Consider the following 23,452-nt stretch of genomic DNA (forward strand, 5'->3'; position numbering starts at 1 on the left):
TGCTAAATCAACATCACGTTTGTAATTTTTCCCATTTATAGTCAGTTAAATCTCACGTAATCTCACGTAATTTGGTCAGATGCTCGATTACCATTTATGTTGACATAGTCTGTCCACGAGAGATGAATGTGCACGTAATGTGACAAATCTGGTCTGTTTCCTGAGAACCCCACAATCTCCAAAGAGAAGCCCTTTCAATTGTTACCATGGTTATGCAAATGCTTCTCTTATTATTATATATTTTTTTGAAACATTTCAATTTGGGCCTGTCCTTACAGACCAATGGTGTCAAACTCATTCCATGGAGGGCCGAGTGTCTGCGGCTTTTTCCTTTCAATTAATCCCTGGACAACCAAGTGAGGGGATTTCCTTTCTAATTAGTGACCTTAATTCATCAATCAAGTACAAGAGAGGAATGAAAACCGGCAGAAACTCAGCCCTCTGTGGAATGAGTTTGACACGTGATATTGGCCAATTTCCCCAAGTGTAAAGGGTAAAAACAATCATTTTAATGTTATTGCTGGTCAGTTCTTGCATCCATAGCTGTCAAGTCCTGACCTTAGTTCCTTTTTTCATGACTCTGTTTTAGTTTGGTCAGGGCGTGAGTTGGGGTGGGCATTCTATGTTTTTGTTCTAGGTTTGGTATTTCTGTGTTTGGCCTGGTATGGTCCCCAATCAGAGGCAGCTGTCGATCGTTGTCTCTGATTGAGAACCATACTTAGGCGGCCTGTTTTCCCCACTAGGATTTGTGGGTAGTTATTTTCTGTTTTCTGTTTTGTGTCTGCACCAGACAGAACTGTTTCGGTTTCATTTCGTTCTCTTTTTGTTTTTGTCATTCAGTGTTCTGTTCTATTCTATTAAATAACCATGAACACTTTCCACGCTGCGCTTTGGTCCTCACCTTCTTCCACCGACGAAAACTGTTACATATAGCTATGAATTTGAGTGGTAACATTTTTCCAGCCTCATCCCTCAGCTGTTTACCAAAAAAGGTGATTGCTTCGTTGGGGTGACCGCTTTGTTGTTAGAATCCCCAGATTGCTTAAAAGTATAATTTTATGATATGAATAATCTGATTACGGGAGACCAGATTCCCAAGGCAATTTAAATTGCGAATTCTCGTTTTGAACGACTTAGTAGAAAAATATTTTTAATTTAAAATGGGATACTAAGTCGTTCAAACAAGATACTAAGTAGTTTGAACGACTTAAACGTGATTTTGTCTAATTTATGCCTCATTTGTCATTGCAGCTTCTCAGACTGTAATGCAGTCATTCATTCACTGAATCCACCCATTGATATGATCATTCATTGACAGTTCTTTTTAAAGCCTAAAGAAGGGCTGCTTTTGATTGCCTGAGCATATAAGTGGGCGAATGTAGGAGGAGCAGAGCGTAATTCGAGTGGATAAAAAAAGAAAATGGTGTCTCCCACTCCCACTCCCACTCCCACTCCAATATCGCTCTGGTACTGCTCAGCCACAAGCTCTGGGTATCACTGGCACTATTTAAATTTTCAATTGACCTTTCGGTTGCAAAAAAAAAAACCTACTTAGTATCTCATTTGAACTTTTGTGTTTTTTTTCTTAAATTATTCAAATGAGATACTAAGTCGTTTGAACGAGTATTCCAATACTGTTTTTTTTCCCCCACAGTCACACAAAAGTGTAATTGTAGGCCTACATGTGTTTGCTGAGTAATGAGTCCACAGTCACAAAGAGAGTGTATGTAAGCCGACACGTTTTTATTCAAAGTTAAACATTTCACCGTGAAAATCATATTTTATGCAACACAGGAAAATGATGTAAGACTTTGGTCTTATTTATTCAGCAACTTCTTTGCCCTGTAAGGAAGACAGAAATAAAATAATGGATGAGTATTAATAATGAACATGTAAAATATATGAATATATGAATAGTTAGAGATAATGTAATGGATGAAGCATTAAAGGCTCAGTGCTGAGCTTTGATTTTCAATTTTGAAGTACCATCTTAGATTGTATTCATCTATTTTGACCCTACCTGAAATGTGGTTCTTAGAGATCTTAAATACCTTTTAGTGAGTGTAAAAGTTTTGTATTGACCTCTGTGAGGACCGACTCATAAGTGGTGTTGATGTGGCCATATTTGAACATGAGTCAGATACATGTTTAGTAGCAGCTCTGTACTTTTCCAGTGTCGCGGGTCTTGGCTCTGAGCTTGTTGACTTGAGACTCAGCGATGTCAGCACGCTCCTCAGCCTCCTCCAGCTCATGCTGAACCTTCCTAAACTTAGACATGTGGCCGTTGGCTTGTTCCTCCTGGGTACGGAAAAGAGAGGGAGAGCATAAAATCAGCATTCAAAGTTTGAGGTTGACAGATTTAGGATAACAATGTATATAGGGAGATGTGTTTGGAGCGAGTATTTGTCTGTAAGCTATTTTATCTTCATTTATAGGCTGTTAAAAATGTTTTTTAGTTGAGTGTATCAACTGACGGCCTGTACAGGTCCGGAACGATAGACTAGTTTTTGTTTTGCTTTTGTAGCCCATTTTAGAGATCAATATGGCTGAAATCAGACTAAATTCAAAGGTGGAGATTACCCCCCACTCCTGGTCCACCTACACCAAAAGAAGTGGATGGCGAGTGGGATGGAAATCTTCCCATTCACAGGGTGAATTTGGGCCATGAACAACTTTAGCCACACCTGATATCACCGTTTCTCATTTCCTTTAGTTTCCTTACTAGGCCACTCCGGAACATTCTCTGTTTTCTTGGTAAGAAACTCAAGTGTAGGTATGTCCTTGTGTTTTAAGTTATTGTCGAGCTGAAATATTAATTTGTCTTCCAGTGTCTGGTGAAAAGCAGACTGAATCTGTTTTTTCTCTAGGATGTTGCTTGTTCTTATCTACATTCCGTTTTTTCTTCATCCTGAAATACTCCCCAGTACTTGCCGATGAAAAGCATTCCGGTAAAATGTTTATTCCTTTGCATATTTTTTAACCTATCTACCAATCAGTGCTCTTCTTTGCAAGGTATTAGTTAAACGCTAAACTAAACTGTATGGATATTAAGGTTTGTAATGTCTACAAGGGGAGAAATATGTTTATCAATGTACGCTGACAAAGTATGTGACTCACCGCTTCCTCAGCCTGCCTCTTGTAGGCCTTGACTTTCATCTGCAGCTTATCTACCAGGTCCTGAAGTCTGACAACATTCTTCTTATCCTCCTCAGTCTGTGGGACAAGATCAAAGAATCAATGTCACTTAGTTTTATACACAAACCTGTCTGTGTTAGTGTCAAGTTTGGGAAGAAGGCACTTTCTGCTACCTGGTAGGTGAGCTCCTTGACTTTGCGCTCATACTTGCGGACTCCCTTGACCGCATCTACACTTCTTCTCTGCTCAGCCTCCACATCAGTCTCGAGCTCACGAACCTTTATGGACAAAAGGCGTTTGTTTAAGGTGGTGAAATCAGATGTAACAAATCTTAGTACAACAGAGGTATATTCTTCTACCCAGTCAAGGAGGCACAATTGTTGTCTGTTCCTATGTACTTTCACAATTTTAATTAAAGGGATCTGTAATGATACAATTGCATTATCTATGTGGGTATTTGAGAGAAAGTCATTACACAATGTTCCTGTGTATTTGTATGATTAAATACATTTCCATCAGTATTTCAATCCACCCATATCCACCCTGCTGTTAACTCACCCTGGACTCCAGTTTCTGGAGCTGCTTCTTGCCTCCCTTCATGGCCAGATTCTCAGCCTCATCAAGACGGTGCTGCAGGTCCTTGACTGTGACCTCCAGGTTCTTCTTCATCCTCTCCAGGTGAGAACTGGTGTCCTGCTCCTTCTTCAGCTCCTCAGCCATCATGGCCGCCTGGAATCGTAGTTTATTTAATTTATGCACCATTTGGCACCAATCATAACGTTACTCTGAGATCTTTGTTCTGTTAAACCATCCCAGATAGCATTGGTCTTTGGATACAAATCAAGTGAATGCAATTGAACATAAGGACTCACGTCAGTGATGGCCTTCTTGGCCTTCTCCTCTGCATTCCTGGCCTCCTGGACAATGTCTTCCACCTCTCCCTGCACCTGCACCAGATCAGACTCCAGCTTCTTCTTGGAGTTCAGAAGGCTGATGTTCTGGAGGAGAAGTAAGAAACAACATGTGACTCTCAAGACAACTTTCAGGTCACAAGGCAGAAACGGTATCCTTGGTTGAGTTTCTTTAGAAATGGCTTTTGACCCATACCTGGGAGTGCAGCAGTCCAACACGCTCGCTGGCGTCTACCAGTTCAGTCTCAGCAACTTTGCGTCCTCTCTCTGTCTGCTCCAGAGCAACTCTCAGCTCCTCGATTTCAGCCACCATCAGACCGTTCCTACGCTCCACCATGGCTGCCTGCTCCTTCATGTCCTCTGCGGCGCGGATGGCGTCATCAAGGTGCAGTTGGGCATCCTGGGGTTCACAATGACATGGGTTCATTAGGAATGGTGGAAGTAGAGGTGATAGGGTCAGTGAAAGAAATGTTAGTTAAGAATTTCCCCAATATCTCTACTTTTCGACACTATATTAGTCAAATCTATTAAATTCCTCTGTTCTTTTCTACAGATTCACGAACAAATCTCTCCCCAGTCCCTTTACCTTGAGCTGTCCCTGGACGTTCCTCAGCTGTTTCTGGGCCTCAGCGGCCTGCCTGTTGGAGTGGCTCAGCTGAACCTCCATCTCGTTCAAGTCTCCCTCCATCTTCTTCTTCACCCTCAGGGCATCATTCCTGCTCCTGACCTCAGAATCCAGGGTGCTCTGCATGGAGTCAACCATCCTCTGGCTGTTCCTCTTGATCTGCTCCATCTCCTCGTCCTTCTCAGCCAGCTTCCTGTCCACCTCACCCTTGATCTGGTTCAGCTCCAGCTGCACACGCAGAATCTTGGATTCCTCGTGCTCCAGTGTTCCCTGGACAAAGAGAAGCAGTCAGGCCAATTGTGTTCAGTACACTCTGATGTGTATAACACAAGGAATTAAATATATATGACTACAATAAACACCAATACAGGGAGTGTGGGACTGTAGCTGGCTTTTTGTATATCGTACCTTATATTATCATGGGGATCCAAATGATCAAATGATCAAATGAACACTGCTTTTCACATCAAACAACTGTAGTTTGTACCTCAGCCTCCTCCAGAGCGGTCTGGATCTCAGACTTCTCTGTCTCCACGGTCTTCTTGGCCTTCTCCAGCTCATGGATGCTCTTGCCAGTCTCTCCGATCTGCTCAGTTAGGTCACCGATCTCCTCTGCACACACCAAACACAGGAGCAGTTTAGACTTGGGAGATTTTCAGTGGGTATTGTCAATGCAATGAAGTTGACATTGAATCATAATAATTACTGGGGCCGAGCTTTTTGCCATCCAGGACCTCTATACCAGCCGGTGTCAGGGAATGCCCTAAATATTGTCAAAGACTCCAGTCACCCAAATCATTGACTGTTCTCTCTGCTACCGCATGGCAAGCAGTACCAATGCATCAAGTCTGGAACAGACAGGACCCTAAACAGCTTCTACCCCAAGCCATAAGTCTGGGTAGCTATTGGTTACTATCTAACGATCTACACATCTACACATCTACTCGATACTGGTGTCTTGTGTACATAGCCTAGTTATCGTTACTCATTGTGTATTTATTCCTCGGGTTATTTTTTCACTATTATTTCCTTTTTTTCTCGTTGCATTGTTGGGAAGGGCCGTAAGCACCTGTTTTTTACGAAGCGTGTAACAAATACAATTTGATTCATGAATTAATCAGCACTTCATAGGTTCTTGTGAATCTAAATGCCCCCACTCCTTTGGGTTGTTCAAAGGAATACCGATTATAAGTTGAAAAAAATTGAAACGTTGATGTTTACACTAGTCAAACATGAGTACAATAGAACTGCTGTCAAATGCTCACGTTGCAGGTTCTTGTTCTCTCTCTTCAGAGTCTCCAGATGATCCAGAGCCTCCTCGTAGGAGTTCTTCATCTTGAAGAGTTCAGTGCTCATTGAGCGAACCTCCTTCTGAGCTCCTTCCAGCTCAGCCTGGCCCTCCTCATGCTTCTGCTTCCACTCTGCCAGAACCTAGGGAAATCAATGGGATTTTCATTAGGTCTTGATGAAGAGTTTTGAGTCAGAAATATGCTACATTTGATCATACAGCTGACAGAAAATATCACTCTAGGTTGAGGATAATTCATTTTCACCTTGTCAAAGTTCCTCTGCTTCTTGTCTAGGTTGGCGGCCATGGCGTTTGCTCTCTCAACGTCAATCATGAGGTCCTCCACCTCTCCCTGCAGCCTCTGCTTGGTCTTCTCCAGGGAGGCACACTTGGAGTTGGTCGCCTCAATGGTCTCCTCAGCCTCCTGCAGACGCTGGGCCAGCTTCTTCCTGTTGGATGACAGAGGGTTTACAAACGTTACAATACATCTCAACGTGACCTTATTTTAGAGTTCCCTACCACTCACTATCCACACTCTATATTTTAGTTTTGCTGTTCCGTGCGACTCACTTGGACTCCTCCAGCTCTTCTGTGCGCTGGATGGCATCAGTTTCATACTTAGTCCTCCACTGAGCCACCTCACTGTTGGCCTTGGACATGCCGCGTTGCAGCTCTGCCTTGGCCTCCTGCTCTTCCTCAAACTGCTCCCTCAGGAGGTCACAGTCATGGCGGGCAGACTGGACACCATGGGCCAGTGCGTTTTTAGCCTTTGTGAGACAAAGAGTGAAATTTATAGACTAAGAGAGATAGTTAAACATATGACAGTAGTAGTAGTAGTCTCTAAAGGTGGCCTAATCACTGTCTATCAGGACATTTTGTCTCGAGGGCCACATTGGGATTTCAAAATTGCTTTACCTTGACCTCCTCTTCAATCTGCCTCTTCAGCTCCTCCACCTGCTGGGTGAAGGCCTGTTTGCCTCTGGTCAGCTGAGACACCAGAGATTCCTTCTCCTCCAGCTGGCGGCCAAACTCACCTGCAGGGACAGAGGGACATCTTGTTAATTGGGTCTCTGTTCTCTAAGATTGAACATGTATTTCATGGTAATGTAGGGCAATGTTAGGTGTTAAATAGTCGGGGTTGGGTAGGTTACTTTCTGAATGTAATCCATTACAGTTACTAGTTACCTGTCAAATTGTAATCATTAACGTAACTTTTGGATTACCCAAACTCAGCAATGTAATCTGATTACTGTGTTGCTTTTGGATTACTTTCTCCTTAGAGGCATTAGAAGCATAAAATATCCATCAAATCCATTTGGTGTGTCATCATAGTGGTCTCTGAATTGTGGTCAGACTCGCTCAGGTGGAACTAACAAACTTGCTTGAAAACTAAATGAAGTCAATGTATTTTTTGACCAACATAATTTCTGAATTTAAAATAAATTAAATAAGTAATCATATAGTTTTTCAAAAGTATTAGTAATCTGAATAAAATATTTTTTCTGATAATGTAACAAATGGCTCTAAAGTGCGACCATTACAGTTTAAGTCAGAACAGTAGAAACTCTGTGGACTGGAATACGTGGATACAGCCCCCAATACTTGTTATTGTGTTTTACTGAATAATTAATTGGTTTGTTGTTCTTTGTTGATGATGGTACCATTTTCTGTCAGGAGTCTGGCCCTCTGTCCACTGATGTCGTTGATCTGGCGAACATTCTCATCATTCTTAGTCTTGATCTCGCTCAGCTGGTCCTCAAGAGTACGGCACATCTTCTCCAGATTGCCCTGTTAGTGAAATATGTTCCTTCATTACTTTATATATGAGACTCCTGTCAACTTCAGTTCACTTGAATGGTAATGTAGTTGACCCTCCTCAACACTGCTTGATCAAAACATCACTATTCACCTTAGCCTTGGCGATGGCCTCCATGTTGCTGGAGAGGTCATCAATCTCCATCTTGTACTCACTCTTCTCCTTCTCCAGCTTCTGCTTGACGCGCTGCAGGTTGTCGATCTGCTCCCCGAGCTCAGCCACACTGTCGGCCTGTTTCTTGCGCAGTGCGGCGGCTGTGGACTCATGCTGCAGGGTGGACTCTTCAAGATCACGACGCAGCTTCTGGAACTCAGCCTCACGCTTCTTGTTCATCTCAATCTGAGCAGCAGTGGCGCCTCCAGCCTCCTCCAGCCTCTCGCTGATCTCCTCAAGTTCCCTGGAGAGATCGGCTCTCTGCTTCTCAACCTTAGCCCTGGCAGCACGCTCAGCTTCAATTTCCTCCTCCAGCTCCTCAATACGGGCCTAGAACAGGGGGCAGGAGCACAGTTGATGGATACTACAATACATAAAACAATAATAGTATATATATATTTTAAATGTGTTCATACAAAACCAGTTACACTAATATATTCAGTAGATAGCGTCCCATGCGGGAACCAAAACCACTACGATAAGAAACCACATCTTCCAAAAAATGTGTGCTACCAGAATATTTTTTTAGGAGATGTTTCAGATGTGTTCTTTTCTGTACTGGAGCTTAGGTCCTGTACTGTACCTGGAGTTCCTTGATCTTCTTCTGTAGCTGAGCTCCCAGAGACTGTTCATCCTCTATTTTACTGAGGAGCTGGGATGTCTCAAACTCCTTCCTAAGAAACACAAACATGTTGATTGCAAGGTTGGTTTGGGTTCGATAGAGTGAAGTTAGAGTATCATACAGGTAAATGCTAATTCATAATTACAAGAATTAGACAAGAACAACCATTATTGTCAATACAGCAGGTATTGTTTGTTTACTTCTTGATTTTCTCATCAGACTGCTGCTTGTCATTCTCCAGGTCCATTATGGACTCCTGGGCCAGTTTCAGATCTCCCTCCAGCTTTCTCTTGGCTCTCTCAAGGTCCATACGGACCTTCTTCTCTTGCTCCAGAGAACCCTCAAGCTACAAGATAAGAACACACATGTATTGTTCAAATCTAAACAACAGAAGATAATAACATCTTACACACTATCATGGCCAAAATGTCAAACTCCACTCACGTCGTCCACTTGCTGTTCCAGCTTGGTCTTGGCCTTGGTCAGAGTGTTGACTTTGTCCTCCTCTGCCTGCAGGTCGTCCAGTGTCTGCTGGTGGGCCTCTTGGAGGGCTTTCTTCTCCTTGGTCAGCTTGGCAACACTCTCATCCATAGACGCCATCTCCTCTGTCAGGTTTTTAACCTGAAAACGGCCACCACATAATTAGCCTTTTGTTACTTCACATAAATGGGAGATTTAGTTTCTTATGTATTGCATTCGTTTAATTCAGATTAGAAATGTGTCAACAGGTACTGTTCTATAGATTCAACACTAGGTGGCAGTGTACGCCATGCCAGTGTACTGAATGGAAGTTATAAACTAGGGGCAGCTGAACATACAATAAAATTGGGGAGTACCACTATTCTACTATTTCGTTACAATACATCTGGATTTCCATTTCTGTTGAGCAATTTTTTGAGTTGATTATGGTATGAGTTATTGTTTGGTTAAACTGTCTTTGGTAAGACACAAGACCTTGTTTTCAGTGGCGTGCTTCTCCTTCTCCACTTTGGCCAGGGTGAGCTCCAGGTCATCAATGTCCTTCTTCAGCTCAGAGCACTCATCCTCCAGCTTCCTCTTCTTGGCAGTCAACTCAGCATTCATCTCCTCCTCATCCTCCAGCCTCTCTGTCGTTTCTTTGAGTTTGGCCTCCAGCTGGATCTTGCTCTTGATGAGTCCCTCACACCTTTCCTCAGCATCGTTCAGATTCTCTGATTCCTGATTTCAGAGCAGGAGAAAAATCAGCCTCCTCACTTTGTTTATCAAAATATGGAATTTATTAAGTCATAGAGTTCAGAGCAAATCAATATTCATAAAATATATGTTTAACATGTGCAAAAAAAAATGGTGTATTCATGTGTATGAAAATATGACATTATGAGGATAATTTCTCACTCACAGATGCAACTTGGAGTGCCAGGTCGTTCTTCTCTTGTAGCATGGACACCATCTTCTCCTCCAACTCCTTCTTCTTGGCCAGAGCCTTGGCCAGGTCTGTTTTCATCTTGTCAAAGTTCTCCTTCATGTTGGCCAGCTCCTTCTCCGTCTCAGCGCTCTTCAGCAGAGGCTTGATCTTGAAGTACACCTTCATCCATGGCCAGGTTTTCACATTCATGAATGAACGGATGTTGTACTGGACGGTGAAGATGGCATCTCTGGTCGACAGAGAGGATAGAGTGGCATGGTGAGTGACGTGCTTAAAGCTACATTCTGGGATTTGAAGAACAACAACCTCCCCCCAAACACTTTGAGTATACAGCTGAGGAACGGAGCTAAGGAAATGAAACAACTCTTACATTCATAGACAGAGTTCTAGATGCAAGGACTGACAGGTCATGCTTAAATCAGGAGGCATTTTATATTATTTAATAATGAATGGGTAAATATCACCAATACAAATGACAACTGAACAGTTTTGCCAAATCCCAAACTGCAGCACTAATAGAACATTATAAGACCTACTTTCTCATTCTGATCAACTCACAGCATATACAGTATGTGATCATAATGCATTACATTCAGGTGGTTCACAGAAAGCTTTGCCAAGATGTCTACTCTTCCTCACCTCCTCTCCATCATCTTGGTGAACTCTTTTCTCATGAGGAATCCACGGCTGAGAGCCTGGACCATGCCGACCAGAACAGCCAGCTTCTCATCTCTCATCTCCTCCAGGACACCCAGCAGACCGGCTTTGAAGAACACCTGAGACACAGGTCAACATGGCCATTGGAACCAGAGTCAGATGGTGACAGATAGAAAGGGTTGGATCAGAACAGGGGAACAACATTAACATTGCAGTGCTAACTAACACACCATGGGATAGCTTGTTTGTCAGTTGGAAGTTATTCTGGAGTTGTCGATGAATAATGTACACAGCAGTTCTCTGCTGCCAATGACTGTAACGAATTGCAAAAATCACTGAAGCTGGAGACATATTTCCCTCACAAACTTTAAACATCCTTAGCAGCTAACCGATAGCTGCAGCTGTACATAGCCCATCTGTCAATAGCTCAATCTAACTACCTCATCCCCATATTGTTTTTATTGACTTTTCTGCTCTTTTGCAGACCAATATTTCTACTTGCAAATCACCATCTGCTCATCTATCACTCCAGTGTTAATTTGCTAAATTGTAATTACTTTGCTACTATGTCCTATTTATTGCCTTACCTCCTCACGCCATTTGCACACACTGCATAAAGACTTTCTGTTCTTTCTATTGTGTTATTGATTTTACGCTTGTTTATTATGTGAAACTCTGTGTTGTTGTTTCTGTCACACTGCTTTACTTTATCTTGGCCAGGTCGCAGTTGTAAATGAGAACTTGTTCTCAACTAGCCTACCTGGTTAAATGAAGGTGAAATAAAAAATAAATGTAAAAATAATAATAAATATTTGACTGACCTTGGTGTGTCCAAACTTGTAATCGTCGTGATTTATATCAATGGACCCAAGCAGCTTCTCAGAAGCCTTCTTGTTGTCCATGAACTGGCCCTCAGGGATGACACTGGCATTCAGTACTTTGTACCTGAATGAGGAGACATTTTTAAAACATGTCAAGTTGTAATAGGTTGGTTATATTACATAAAAAGTAAGCCTATTCTGATGCTGGGAAAACACTTGGAGCAGGTGTGTGTGTTGTGTGGTGTTGTGTGGTGTGGTGTGGTGTGGTGTGGTGTGGTGTGGTGTGGTGTGGTGTGGTGTGTGTGTGTGTGTGTGTGTGTGTGTGTGTGTGTGTGTGTGTGTGTGTGTGTGTGTGTGTTGTGTGAGTGTACCTCTGCTTGAAGTCAGCATAGATGATTCTGCTGGGGAAGCCCTTTCTGCAGATCCTGATACCCTCCAGAACACCATTACACCTGAGCTGGTGGATAACCAGGAAGTTCTCCATCAGACCTGGAAAAACAAACCATGTCTCTTTAATACTTATTAACAGATTAAAGGATTGAGCTTGTTAAGGTAACTGATACTGTACTGATACGATGTCATATTTAACTTAATATTTCTTGTACCTGGAGTCTTTGACTCGTTGGGGATCAGGCAGCGCACAAAGTGAGGATGAGTGCTCCTCAAGTTGGTCATCAGCTTTTGTAAGTTCTCCTGGAAGAGGGTTACAAACCATTTCTCAGAAATAATTTATGGTAATCAATGCTCCTTTTGGAGGACTGAATATACACATTTCAAAAGCTCACCCTGAACTGGGACGACACAGTCTGCATGGAGCCACCCTTCTTCTTGCCTCCTTTCTTGGTCGTATCTGTTCAAATGTGAATAAGTAAAAGATCATTAGAAATGAGAGAATCAAATGCTGCCAACGGGATTGTTCAAAATAACACCTATTGAATGAGTAAATTAACCCAGTAATAACCCTGATAAATTGTGATTCATTCAAAGAATTTAAAGCATTGGTCACCAACATGACGATCGGGATTTTAAACCGTTTCATGTCTGAAGGTAGAGAGCAAATCAACTGCACGTATAGGCCTACTGCTGGCCAATCAGATAGCTCAGAGCACCGTGCCTGTACAGTTTCCTCGAGCCATAGACTGTTAAAACAAGAATCGGACCCACAACAAAGTTACTTTTTTGAGATGTAAAAACGATATAAACTATGACTAGAGAGACTCGACAAATACAGCAGAGCGGTGCTGTTTTAATGAGTTAGTTCATGTTTGAGTTGTTATTCAACACTTTGTTCAACACTTTTATGAGACATAAAATGCGTGTTCTCCCTACTTCCACTCATGCTACAACCAGCACTGCAGCTGTAATGAATGACTACAACCAGCACTGTAGCTGTAATGAATGACTACAACCAGCACTGCAGCTGTAATGAATGACTACAACCAGCACTGCAGCTGTAATGAATGACTACAACCAGCACTGTAGCTGTAATGAATGACTACAACCAGCACTGCAGCTGTAATGAATGACTACAACCAGCACTGCAGCTGTAATGAATGAGGACAACCAGCACTGCAGCTGAAATGAATGAGGACAACCAGCACTGTAATGAATGACTACAACCAGCACTGCAGCTGTAATGAATGACTACAACCAGCACTGCAGCTGTAATGAATGACTACAACCAGCACTGCAGCTGTAATGAATGACTACAACCAGCACTGCAGCTGAAATGAATGAGGACAACCAGCACTGTAGCTGTAATGAATGACTACAACCAGCACTGTAATGAATGACTACAACCAGCACTGCAGCTGTAATGAATGACTACAACCAGCACTGTAGCTGTAATGAATGACTACAACCATCACTGCAGCTGTAATGAATGACTACAACCAGCACTGCAGCTGTAATGAATGACTACAACCAGCACTGCAGCTGTAATGAATGACTACAACCATCACTGCAGCTGTAATGAATGACTACAACCATCACTGCAGCTGTAATGAATGACTACAACCAGCACTGCAGCTGTAATGAATGAGGACAACCAGCACTGCAGCTGTAATGAATGACTACAACCAGCACTGCAGCTGTAATGAATGACTACAACCAGCACTGCAGCTGTAATGAATGACTACAACCAGCACTGTAGCTGTAATGAATGAGGACAACCAGCACTGCAGCTGTAATGAATGACTACAACCAGCACTGCAGCTGTAATGAATGAGGACAATCAGCACTGCAGCTGTAATGAATGACTACAACCATCACTGCAGCTGCATACAATGAGTAAATCAAAGTGTTCTGATATTTGTGTTGTTATTATTAGTGGCTTGTGTCTTATTTAATATCGAGGAATATTTCACTTTCTCTGGTCACAGCAGTAACAACATGAATTAGTGCATGAGGCAGAAAGAATGCAGTGGGAGGGAGGGAGGGAGAACGGAGGGATAGTGAGTCGGGGGAGAGGCAGCCTCGCCTCTGCTCCATCCCTCCCCTCAGACTGACCATCAGCTGGAAGACTGTGTCCCCTGTTCTCTTTACGGAGGGAGGGAGGGAGAGCGGAGGGACAGTGAGTCGGGGGAGAGGTAGCCTCACCTCTGCCCTCTCCCTCCCCTCAGACTGACCATCAGATGCCGTCAATCCAGTAAAAAAGAGGAAACTATTACTGTTATTATTATTAATTATTATTACTGTTATGAACCATTACTCAGCTGTGTCTCAATCAGCAACACGACAAATGATCTATTACCAGTGTGATCATATACCTATTTTCTTTACATATATATACAATTTCAAAATGGTCTGAAAAACATCACATTGGCAGGGCAATTCAAGTATAACCTGTATACAGTGATAATGTATTGGGCCTATAGACTACTGAACAAAACCTCATTGCTACAGAACTGTTTTTAATTGGTTCATGTTGCATAGGCTTGTGTTTTCTAAGTCGTTGTTAAAACAATTCTCAGCAGTAGATCTTGGCTTGCATTTTGACTCACAAAGTGATCTTGACTCTGAAAAGGTTGGTGGCCAGTGCTTTAAAGACAATGTGGGTCTGAGTTGTAACTGTTGCTTATTAATTTAATCTTTTGACTTGATGCTGGTCTTACCCTCAGGTGGGGCAGCGGGATACAGGGCAGCCAACAGTTTGACTGAGGACTTCCCGTACATCTGAATAACTGAGTCGTTCAGGGGGTCCTTGTTCTTCTCCAGCCAGCCAGTGATGTTGTAGTCCACAGTGCCGGCGTAGTGCACCAGGGAGAAGTGGGCTTCTGCCTTGCCTTTGGCAGGCTTGGGTTTCTCATATGCCTTGGTTTTGCCAAGATGTTGGTCGTTCAGCTTGTTCTTGAAGGTAGTGTCTGAAGCTTTGGGGAACATGCACTCTTCTTCAAGGATGGAGAAGATGCCCAATGGCTTTACAAAAACAAATGTATATGAGTGATATTTCAAATCAAATCAAAGTTTATTTGTCACATGCGCCGAATACAACAGGTTTAGACCTTACTGTGAAATGCTTACTTACAGGCTTTACTAGTGCAAAAAAGGTATTAGGTGAACAATAGGTAAGTAAAGAAATAAAAACAGCAGTAAAAAGACAATGAAAAACAGTAGGGAGGCTACATACAGACACTGGTTAGTCGGGCTGATTGAGTAGTATGTACATGTGGATATGGTGAAGTGACTATGCATATATGATGAACAGAGAGTAGCAGTAGCATAAAGAGGGGTTGGGGGGTGGTGGGTGGCGGGACACAATGCAGATAGCCCGGTTAGCCAATGTGCGGGAGCACTGGTTGGTCGGGCCAATTGAGGTAGTATGTACATATGTACATGAATGTATAGTTAAAGTGACTGTGTGATGTAAAAACATTTGCATTTCGGATAACATTTGTTCCTTTAGCAAACATCATTTTATAGGATTATATTCATTTAGGGGTCATAATAGGAAACATATTGAGTTCTCAACAGTCAGATATGTTGTACCATTGTGATAATATCTATCAATGCGCTCCCTATGAGCTTTGATGTTGCATCCCAATATAATCCTTACAGACAACTTACCTTCTCAATAAGCTCAATGCAGGCAGCCAAGTCCATGCCGAAGTCAATGAAGGCCCAGACGATTCCCTCCTTCTTGTACTCCTCTTGTTCCAGGACGAACATGGTGTGGTTGAAAAACTGTTGCAGTTTCTCATTGGTGAAGTTGATGCACAGCTGCTCCATGCTGTTGTACTGTTGATGGAATTTCAGAAGGGATCATTTCATGATACAAAGCTGTAATCCTTCTCAATCACAACTAATTGTCTTGTCTGGTCTCATACTCACATCAAAGATCTCAAATCCAGCAATATCGAGCACACCGATATAGAACTGCCTTGGATTCTTGGTGTCCAACATCTCGTTGATACGGATGACCATCCACAAGAACATCCTCTCATAGATGGACTTGGCCAGAGCCATGACTGCATTATAAACCTTCAATGATAATGCCTCAAATTAATACATGATATATTGACCATGTCCAGTGATAAGGTTGGGAAAAACAACCTAAGTATTTATAAAAAGCAATGCAATTGTCCCCAAAATAATTCATGTTGTCAGAAAATATTTGATGCTGTGTTTAACCGCCTTACCTGAGGCACAGTCTGTCCCTTGGTCACGTACTCGTTGCCGACCTTCACTCTGGGGTAGCACAGACATTTCAGCAACTCAGCTGAGTTCAGGCCCAGCAGGTAGCCGATTTTATCAGCCACTGGAGAAAAAACCAACAACAACAGATCGCTTGATTCTGATATCTTTTATAGGTTAAGTTTTAATTTTCACCCACATCCATTATTCAAATCATTTCTGGAGGTTGGAATTTGATCTCCAAAATGTATATCCTGCCTGACTTTCATGTGGCACCGTCTGTCTTGTTCATTTCCCTGTAAAAGGACCAATGAGCACCAACATGGGAAGTTCATAGGCGCATGTCAAATAGGGTGTCAAATGAAAGCTAAGAGTCTATATTTTCTAGAAATTAAGGAAAATATATATATATATATTTGTTTTACCATTTGCTATCTTGAAAATGAGGAAATAACAAATGCTTTGATTTCTGGTCAAACAGATGAACATGGGTTTTATAAAACAGCAGAAAAAGTCTTAAAAGGTATTAGGAATACAACTAATATCAACCCTTATATTTTGGAGAAATGTTTCTGCCTTCTGTAAGTTTAAAAAACATTGCCTTGTGCATTAAAATTCTGTTACCTCATGAGAAGAGAAGAGGAGAACAATGAAGCTTTACAGAATTAACAAGTAAAGGTAGATTAGTTAGCTAGTAAAGGTAGATTAGTTAGTTAGTGTTTCTACTCATATCAATTCAGTACAGTAGTGTATAGTTCAGTTCAGTAGTGTAGGGCATAGTATAGTACAGTACAGTACTGTAGTGTATAGTTCAGTACAGTACAGTAGTGTATAGTTAAGTACAGTAGTTTATAGTTCAGTACAGTAGCGTATAGTTCAGTACTGTAGTGTGGTGTATAGTTCAGTACAGTAGTGTATAGTTCAGTACAGTAGTGTAGTGTATAGTTCAGTACAGTAGTGTATAGTTCAGTACAGTAGTGTATAGTTCAGTACAGTAGTGTATAGTTCAGTACAGTAGTGTATAGTTCAGTACAGTAGTGTGGTGTATAGTTCAGTACAGTAGTGTATAGTACAGTACAGTAGTGTATAGTTCAGTACAGTAGTGTATAGTTCAGTACAGTAGTGTATAGTTCAGTACAGTACAGTAGTGTAGTGTATAGTTCAGTACAGTAGTGTATAGTTCAGTACAGTAGTGTATAGTTCAGTACAGTAGTGTATAGTTCAGTACAGTAGTGTATAGTTCAGAACAGTAGTGTATAGTTCAGTACAGTAGTATATAGTTCAGTACAGTAGTGTATAGTACAGTACAGTAGTGTATAGTTCAGTACAGTAGTGTATAGTACAGTACAGTAGTGTATAGTTCAGTAGTGTAGTATATAGTTCAGTACAGTAGTGTATAGTTCAGTACAGTAGTGTAGTGTATAGTTCAGTACAGTAGTGTATAGTTCAGTACAGTAGTGTATAGTTCAGTACAGTAGTATATAGTTCAGTACAGTAGTATATAGTTCAGTACAGTAGTATATAGTTCAGTACAGTAGTGTATAGTACAGTACAGTAGTGTATAGTTCAGTACAGTAGTGTATAGTACAGTACAGTAGTGTATAGTTCAGTAGTGTAGTATATAGTTCAGTACAGTAGTGTATAGTTCAGTACAGTAGTGTAGTGTATAGTTCAGTACAGTAGTGTATAGTTCAGTAGTGTAGTATATAGTTCAGTACAGTAGTATATAGTTCAGTACAGTAGTGTATAGTTCAGTACAGTAGTGTATAGTTCAGTACAGTAGTGTATAGTTCAGTAGTGTAGTATATAGTTCAGTACAGTAGTGTATAGTACAGTACAGTAGTGTATAGTTCAGTACAGTAGTGTATAGTACAGTACAGTAGTGAATAGTACAGTACAGTAGTGTATAGTACAGTACAGTAGTGTATAGTTCAGTACAGTAGTGTATAGTTCAGTAGTGTAGTATATAGTTCAGTACAGTAGTGTATAGTACAGTACAGTAGTATATAGTTCAGTACAGTAGTGTATAGTACAGTACAGTAGTGTATAGTTCAGTACAGTAGTGTATAGTACAGTACAGTAGTGTATGGTTCAGTACAGTATTGTATAGTTCAGTACAGTAGTGTATAGTACAGTACAGTAGTGTAGTATATAGTTCAGTACAGTAGTGTATAGTTCAGTACAGTAGTGTAGTGTATAGTTCAGTAGAGTAGTGTAATGTAAAGTTCAGTACAGTAGTGTCTAGTACCTTTCTATTCTCACAGTTTCTAAATAATGTAAATTCAACATTTTTGCCAAGAGGAATATTATATTATTGATTTACTATGACTTTTCAAATCACCCAGTAGTGCTATTTGGAGACATTGTTGAATCTTAATTCAGAGCAGATATTTAAGAGTGTTTTTGGAAAAAGTGGGCACAGAAAAACTGAGGGAGATTTTACCAAATATCTTGTTACCAGAATTATTGGTACCAAACTTAGCACATCTGCACATATCTTCCTGTAAATGTGTTTTTGTGACATGTTCACATTTTAAATGAAAATCACAACACATCCGTTTCCGTGGAATGAACTTCTTACGTTATTATTTCTACATTGGGGAAAGGGACTAATGCTTTCCATATATTGCGTCTTACGAGTGGGACTCACCCTCGGTTCCATCTGACTCGGCCTGCTCCTCACGCTGCTTCTGCTTGAATTTCAAGTTGCCATGGTGCATTACAGCTCCTGTCAGCTTGTAGATGGCCATTTTCTCATCGTTAGAGAAGCCCAGGATTGTAATGGCATCCTGGTATTAAACAGGAAGTACAACAGTGAGGAACTGAATGGTGGTTTGCTCAGTTACAGTACACTACCGTTCTGTATTCAGTCCAGAACAAATGGGATGGTTAGAATTAACTGGCTTCTCAGTTCCACATTGATTACTTTTGGCCAACACACTAGTATATGACAGCACAATACGAGTTTTACACAGTTCCATAGGGGACTTAGTGGCAGTCTCTGATGTCTTACATGTGTATGCCTCAAGGTGAAGTGTGAAGGCATGAAGAATGGCCTTGTAGCACATGACTAACTAACACAAGGTGGCCAGCTGCCATCAAGTTGGATTTGAGCAATGCATTCAGTGTGTATTGTGTGCCTACCCATTCCATATCTAGAGTTTGGTTCACACTTTGTATCACTCACATCGGTGGCATCCAGCTCGACCTTGTCGTCAATGCTGGCCACACTGATCTGACCCTGGCTGATCATGGGGAAGTCGTAAGGGTTGGTGGTGATGAGTGTCATTTCTGTGGACAACGGAGAATGGCTTGTCAGTTAAATCACTGAGAATTCTGCTGTCCTACCTTTACAGTATCTCTCCCTCCTTTACTCAATAGATGGACTCAAGGATACATGCAGTATATAATGCATAGCATCAAAAGAGGGGGACTGATGCTCCTGGACTAGTGCATCACAGTGCATTACTTGATATTTCCCATGAAAGACCTGACTCATGTTTAGATGCCTTGTTACCTTGGAAGTACTCATTATAATAATATTAACAGTGTGAACTATGGAAACATTTGAATAAGTTCCACAGATGGCGGTGGAAATAATTTCACCTTAACCTGTACTTTGCCTTACCAACTAGCTCAGGTTTGTGGTTGGTCATCATCTGGTAGAAGATATGGTAGCCTCTCTCAGCGGGCAGCTGGAAGGCCACTCTGGACTTCTCTAGCAGGTCTGAGAGAGAGAGAGAGAGAGAGAGAGAGAGAGAGAGAGAGAGAGAGAGAGAGAGAGAGAGAGAGAGAGAGAGAGAGACAGAGAGAACATAAGATAACATTACATTTGATGATTCAATCTCCAACAAATATTCTGTGTGATTTATTGAAAGCTTTGAGAAACAAGGAAAACCAACTCACAGGTCTCAATGTCAGCTTTAGCCAGTTTTCCTCCTTGGAAGTGAATCCTGATGAATTTACCCTGTTGTAAAAGCATGGGGGTTAGAAATAGGTCAACTGAATAAATCTAACATTTTACTTTGATAGACCCATGAAAAGACACAAATTGTTTGACATCTATTGACAAAACTATAGAGCACCACTGTATCAGTCTTAATACCCATAAAACCTAGCGGTCAAAAATGGAAATGGTTCCAAATGTTTTTACATCATTAATTTTCCTAATAGTGGATTTTAAAAACACTTAAAACAAGTGCTGGGTTTTGTGTAGGCTTACTCTAGCGTGTAGTTTTGAAAACCATATAAATCTATCTAAGACAAGGTGACTTTTAGCGAAATATTTTTGCCTGTATTTAGCCACAACAATTTAAATGCTAATTCCCTGCTAATGTGGCTAACATAAAGAACTACATATGCCATAATGATCTGGACGAGAGTGCCTAAATTAGGCAAAGGTTAGAATCTCTGGATTAACTATCTAATGTTAGCTAAATTTAGTAATTAATAAATTGGCTACATTTATTGACACAATATCTGTTAGCAAAGATGTCCGCTAGAGATGACCTGCAAGATCTTGCAGTGATTTGTATTTTTCCATGATGTCTACTTTGGTGCTAATTAGCATTTTGAAATCTGAGAGTAAATAGAGAAAAATATTTTGATAAAAGTCACCTTTTCTGATTGACATGGTGATCAAAACGTCACGCCAGGGTGAGCCTACACGGACCACAGCCCTTATTTAAAGAGTTTCTAAAATCCCCTATGGGAGAAATAAAAGGTGGAAAAACAATTGGACGCATTTCCCTGTTTTTAACGCAAGGTTTTATGGGTATTATGACACCTATAGGGAACTACTAAAATATTTTTTCCAATTGAAGGTCACGTCCACAGTATGCCCTTCATACTTACAAAGCGAGACGAGTTGTCGTTCCTCACTGTCTTGGCATTACCGTAAGACTCCAGCAGAGGGTTAGCTGCAATGATCTGATCTTCAAGAGACCCCTGATTGAGACAAACACACATTTCTCAGAAACTAGAATACACTTTAATTAAAAAACTATTCACCGCTTGAAAAACAAAGTTTATACAGAACACCAAACTAAAATGTGTTACCTTCATTTTGCTGGGGTCTGCTTCCTTCTTGACACCAGAAACAGCAATGGTGGCAAAGTACTGGATGACACGCTTGGTGTTGACAGTCTTTCCTGCACCGGATTCTCCACTGGTTTATATGACAGAGAAAGATTGGTTTAGTCACATGTTTGAATGTCAGATTGGCTTTCACTAAGAAATAGCTTTGAAAAATGCACTGCAGACACGTTTTCTAACATACGCAAATAATTAATGAATATTCCCCCTCATCGAGTCATTGTTAAGCATAGTCTAATCCATTCACAATGTTCTGTATTTTATAACACCAAGTCATTACTACAGAAAGCCTAATCCATTCATAATGTCCTGTATTTTATAACACCCAAGTCATTACTACAGAAAGCCTAATCCATTCATAATATCCTGTATTTTATAACACCAAGTCATTACTACAGAAAGCCTAATCCATTCATAATGTCCTGTATTTTATAACACCAAGTCATTACTACAGAAAGCCTAATCCATTCATAATGTCCTGTATTTTATAACACCCAGTCATTACTACAGAAAGCCTAATCCATTCATAATGCCCTGTATTTTATAAAACCCAGTCATTACTACAGAAAGCCTAATCCATTCATAATGCCCTGTATTTTATAACACCCAGTCATTACTACAGAAAGCCTAATCCATTCATAATGTCCTGTATTTTATAACACCCAAGTCATTACTACAGAAAGCCTGATCCATTCATAATGTCCTGTATTTTAAAACACCCAAGTCACCCAATATATTAGAATAGAAACAACTTCTCAAGTGAAATGATAGAAAACAACTTACGTAATCAGGACGGACTGGTTCTCCTTATCTGGAACCAAAAACAATGCTGCTTATTATAATCAATCAACATTTGGAGTACATCATTGTATTCATAAGCATCATCATGAATTTCATTTTGGAATATTTTCCATTCAAGGCTAGTGAAATGAGAGATTCCCAGCAAACTGTTCTAACTTAGACTAGAAGACAGTAGATTCCATCCATGCATCCATCCATCCATCCATTTCTCCATGAGAGCTCGTACCAATCATCATGAACTGGAAGGCGTTGTCAGAGACAGAGAAGATATGGGGTGGAGCCTCCATCCTCTTCTTCCCTCTGTAGGCGTTGACAACCACTTCGTCGTACACGGGGAGCCACTTGTAGGGGTTCACCGTGGCACAGAAGAGCCCAGAGTAGGTCTGGATGAAAGGAATTTCAATTAGGAGATTAGCAAAGTTAGATGGACTTTTACCTGGATTTATGTGAGGATGTGGGTGTACTATGGTATACTAATGTGGGTCTACTGTATTGGTATGTTTTGGTTTCTACTATTCATTTGAGTGTAGTACTTCACGTGTGTATTTCTCATGTTCATGCATGTAGGAATTTCTTATGTTCATTTACAGTATGTGTGTATGTTTATGCAGGTTTCTTACATAGATCATCCATGCTGCATAACGCTCTTTGAGGTTATACAACACAGAGGCTTCATTCAGGTAGGTCATCATGGCCATGTCCTCAATCTTGTCGTACTTCGGGGGGTTCATCTGGTAGATGTCTGCTTCTTTGAACTCTTTGTCCTGAAACAGTCAGAAATCTACATTTCACACGGATCGAACTGGTCATGACTCAATGCTTTTTTCTAATTAAAATGGTTACCCCCATTTAATCCAACTACTTTGTAATCACGCACTGACAAATACATGGAGATTCTTGACTTGTCATTATCAATAATTCCATGACAGTTTTAAATAGCAGCAATAAAAATGCTTTGTCTGAAGGTTATATTCTGCTTAAAAAAGAACAAAGAAATGCTTCTTAATCTTTTTTTCGTTACTGATTTCATATTAGCTTTTGGCATGTTTTTAACAATATGGATAATTTTTAACTTCAATACTTTTCAGATCAGACTTACCATTGTAGTGCCATCAGCATTTGTGACTTTGACAGTACACTTTCCCTCTGTCCTGCCAGTGATCAAGCCCTTAAGGTACAGCTCCTTGACGTCTGTCACATAGCAGGCGTTCTTTGAATCAAAGGGTGCGGCTTGTGCCTCCATCCTCTCCCTCTCGGGTTTACGAAGGTACAAGGCAGCCTTGCCGTAGATTTGCATCTCCGCGTCCGTACTCATGGTGACGGTTCACTAGGAAAGAGATGAAACAAGAAACATGATTGACTCTGTGGTGCTTCCTCCACAGTCAACAGAGTGAGCGGTACTGTATCTCACACAAAAAAAAAATCATCACTTTTTATGTGAAGACAAACCATGTCTCACCTTTTCCCCTCCTACAGTTTAATTTGTATGTCT

The 23,452-nt window shown here is 41.0% G+C and overlaps 1 protein-coding gene across 1 annotated transcript; it reads right to left on the reverse strand.

Annotated features, from left to right (window-relative positions):
• Nucleotides 1-1,722: 1,722 nt before the first annotated feature.
• LOC139375802 (myosin heavy chain, fast skeletal muscle-like) lies at nt 1,723-23,452 on the reverse strand. The gene is made up of 40 exons (XM_071117672.1): nt 23,421-23,452; nt 23,060-23,289; nt 22,581-22,724; nt 22,187-22,343; nt 21,943-21,970; nt 21,124-21,232; nt 20,920-21,012; nt 19,972-20,032; nt 19,694-19,792; nt 19,253-19,356; nt 18,716-18,854; nt 16,071-16,189; nt 15,763-15,912; nt 15,499-15,669; nt 14,547-14,850; nt 12,219-12,283; nt 12,039-12,126; nt 11,805-11,922; nt 11,434-11,557; nt 10,595-10,731; nt 9,929-10,184; nt 9,505-9,747; nt 8,995-9,171; nt 8,751-8,896; nt 8,512-8,602; nt 7,869-8,258; nt 7,621-7,747; nt 6,875-6,993; nt 6,530-6,726; nt 6,225-6,408; nt 5,937-6,102; nt 5,159-5,283; nt 4,633-4,941; nt 4,243-4,446; nt 4,008-4,133; nt 3,694-3,864; nt 3,309-3,413; nt 3,118-3,213; nt 2,167-2,298; nt 1,723-1,842 (listed from the first exon to the last, which is right to left on the reverse strand). The coding sequence occupies exons 2-40, from the start codon at nt 23,273-23,275 to the stop codon at nt 1,822-1,824; spliced, it is 5,811 nt and encodes a 1,936-aa protein (XP_070973773.1). The 5' UTR covers nt 23,276-23,289; nt 23,421-23,452; the 3' UTR covers nt 1,723-1,821.

This window comes from Oncorhynchus clarkii, chromosome 20, assembly GCF_045791955.1.
Source record: "Oncorhynchus clarkii lewisi isolate Uvic-CL-2024 chromosome 20, UVic_Ocla_1.0, whole genome shotgun sequence".
NCBI classification, from domain to species: Eukaryota; Metazoa; Chordata; class Actinopteri; order Salmoniformes; family Salmonidae; genus Oncorhynchus; species Oncorhynchus clarkii.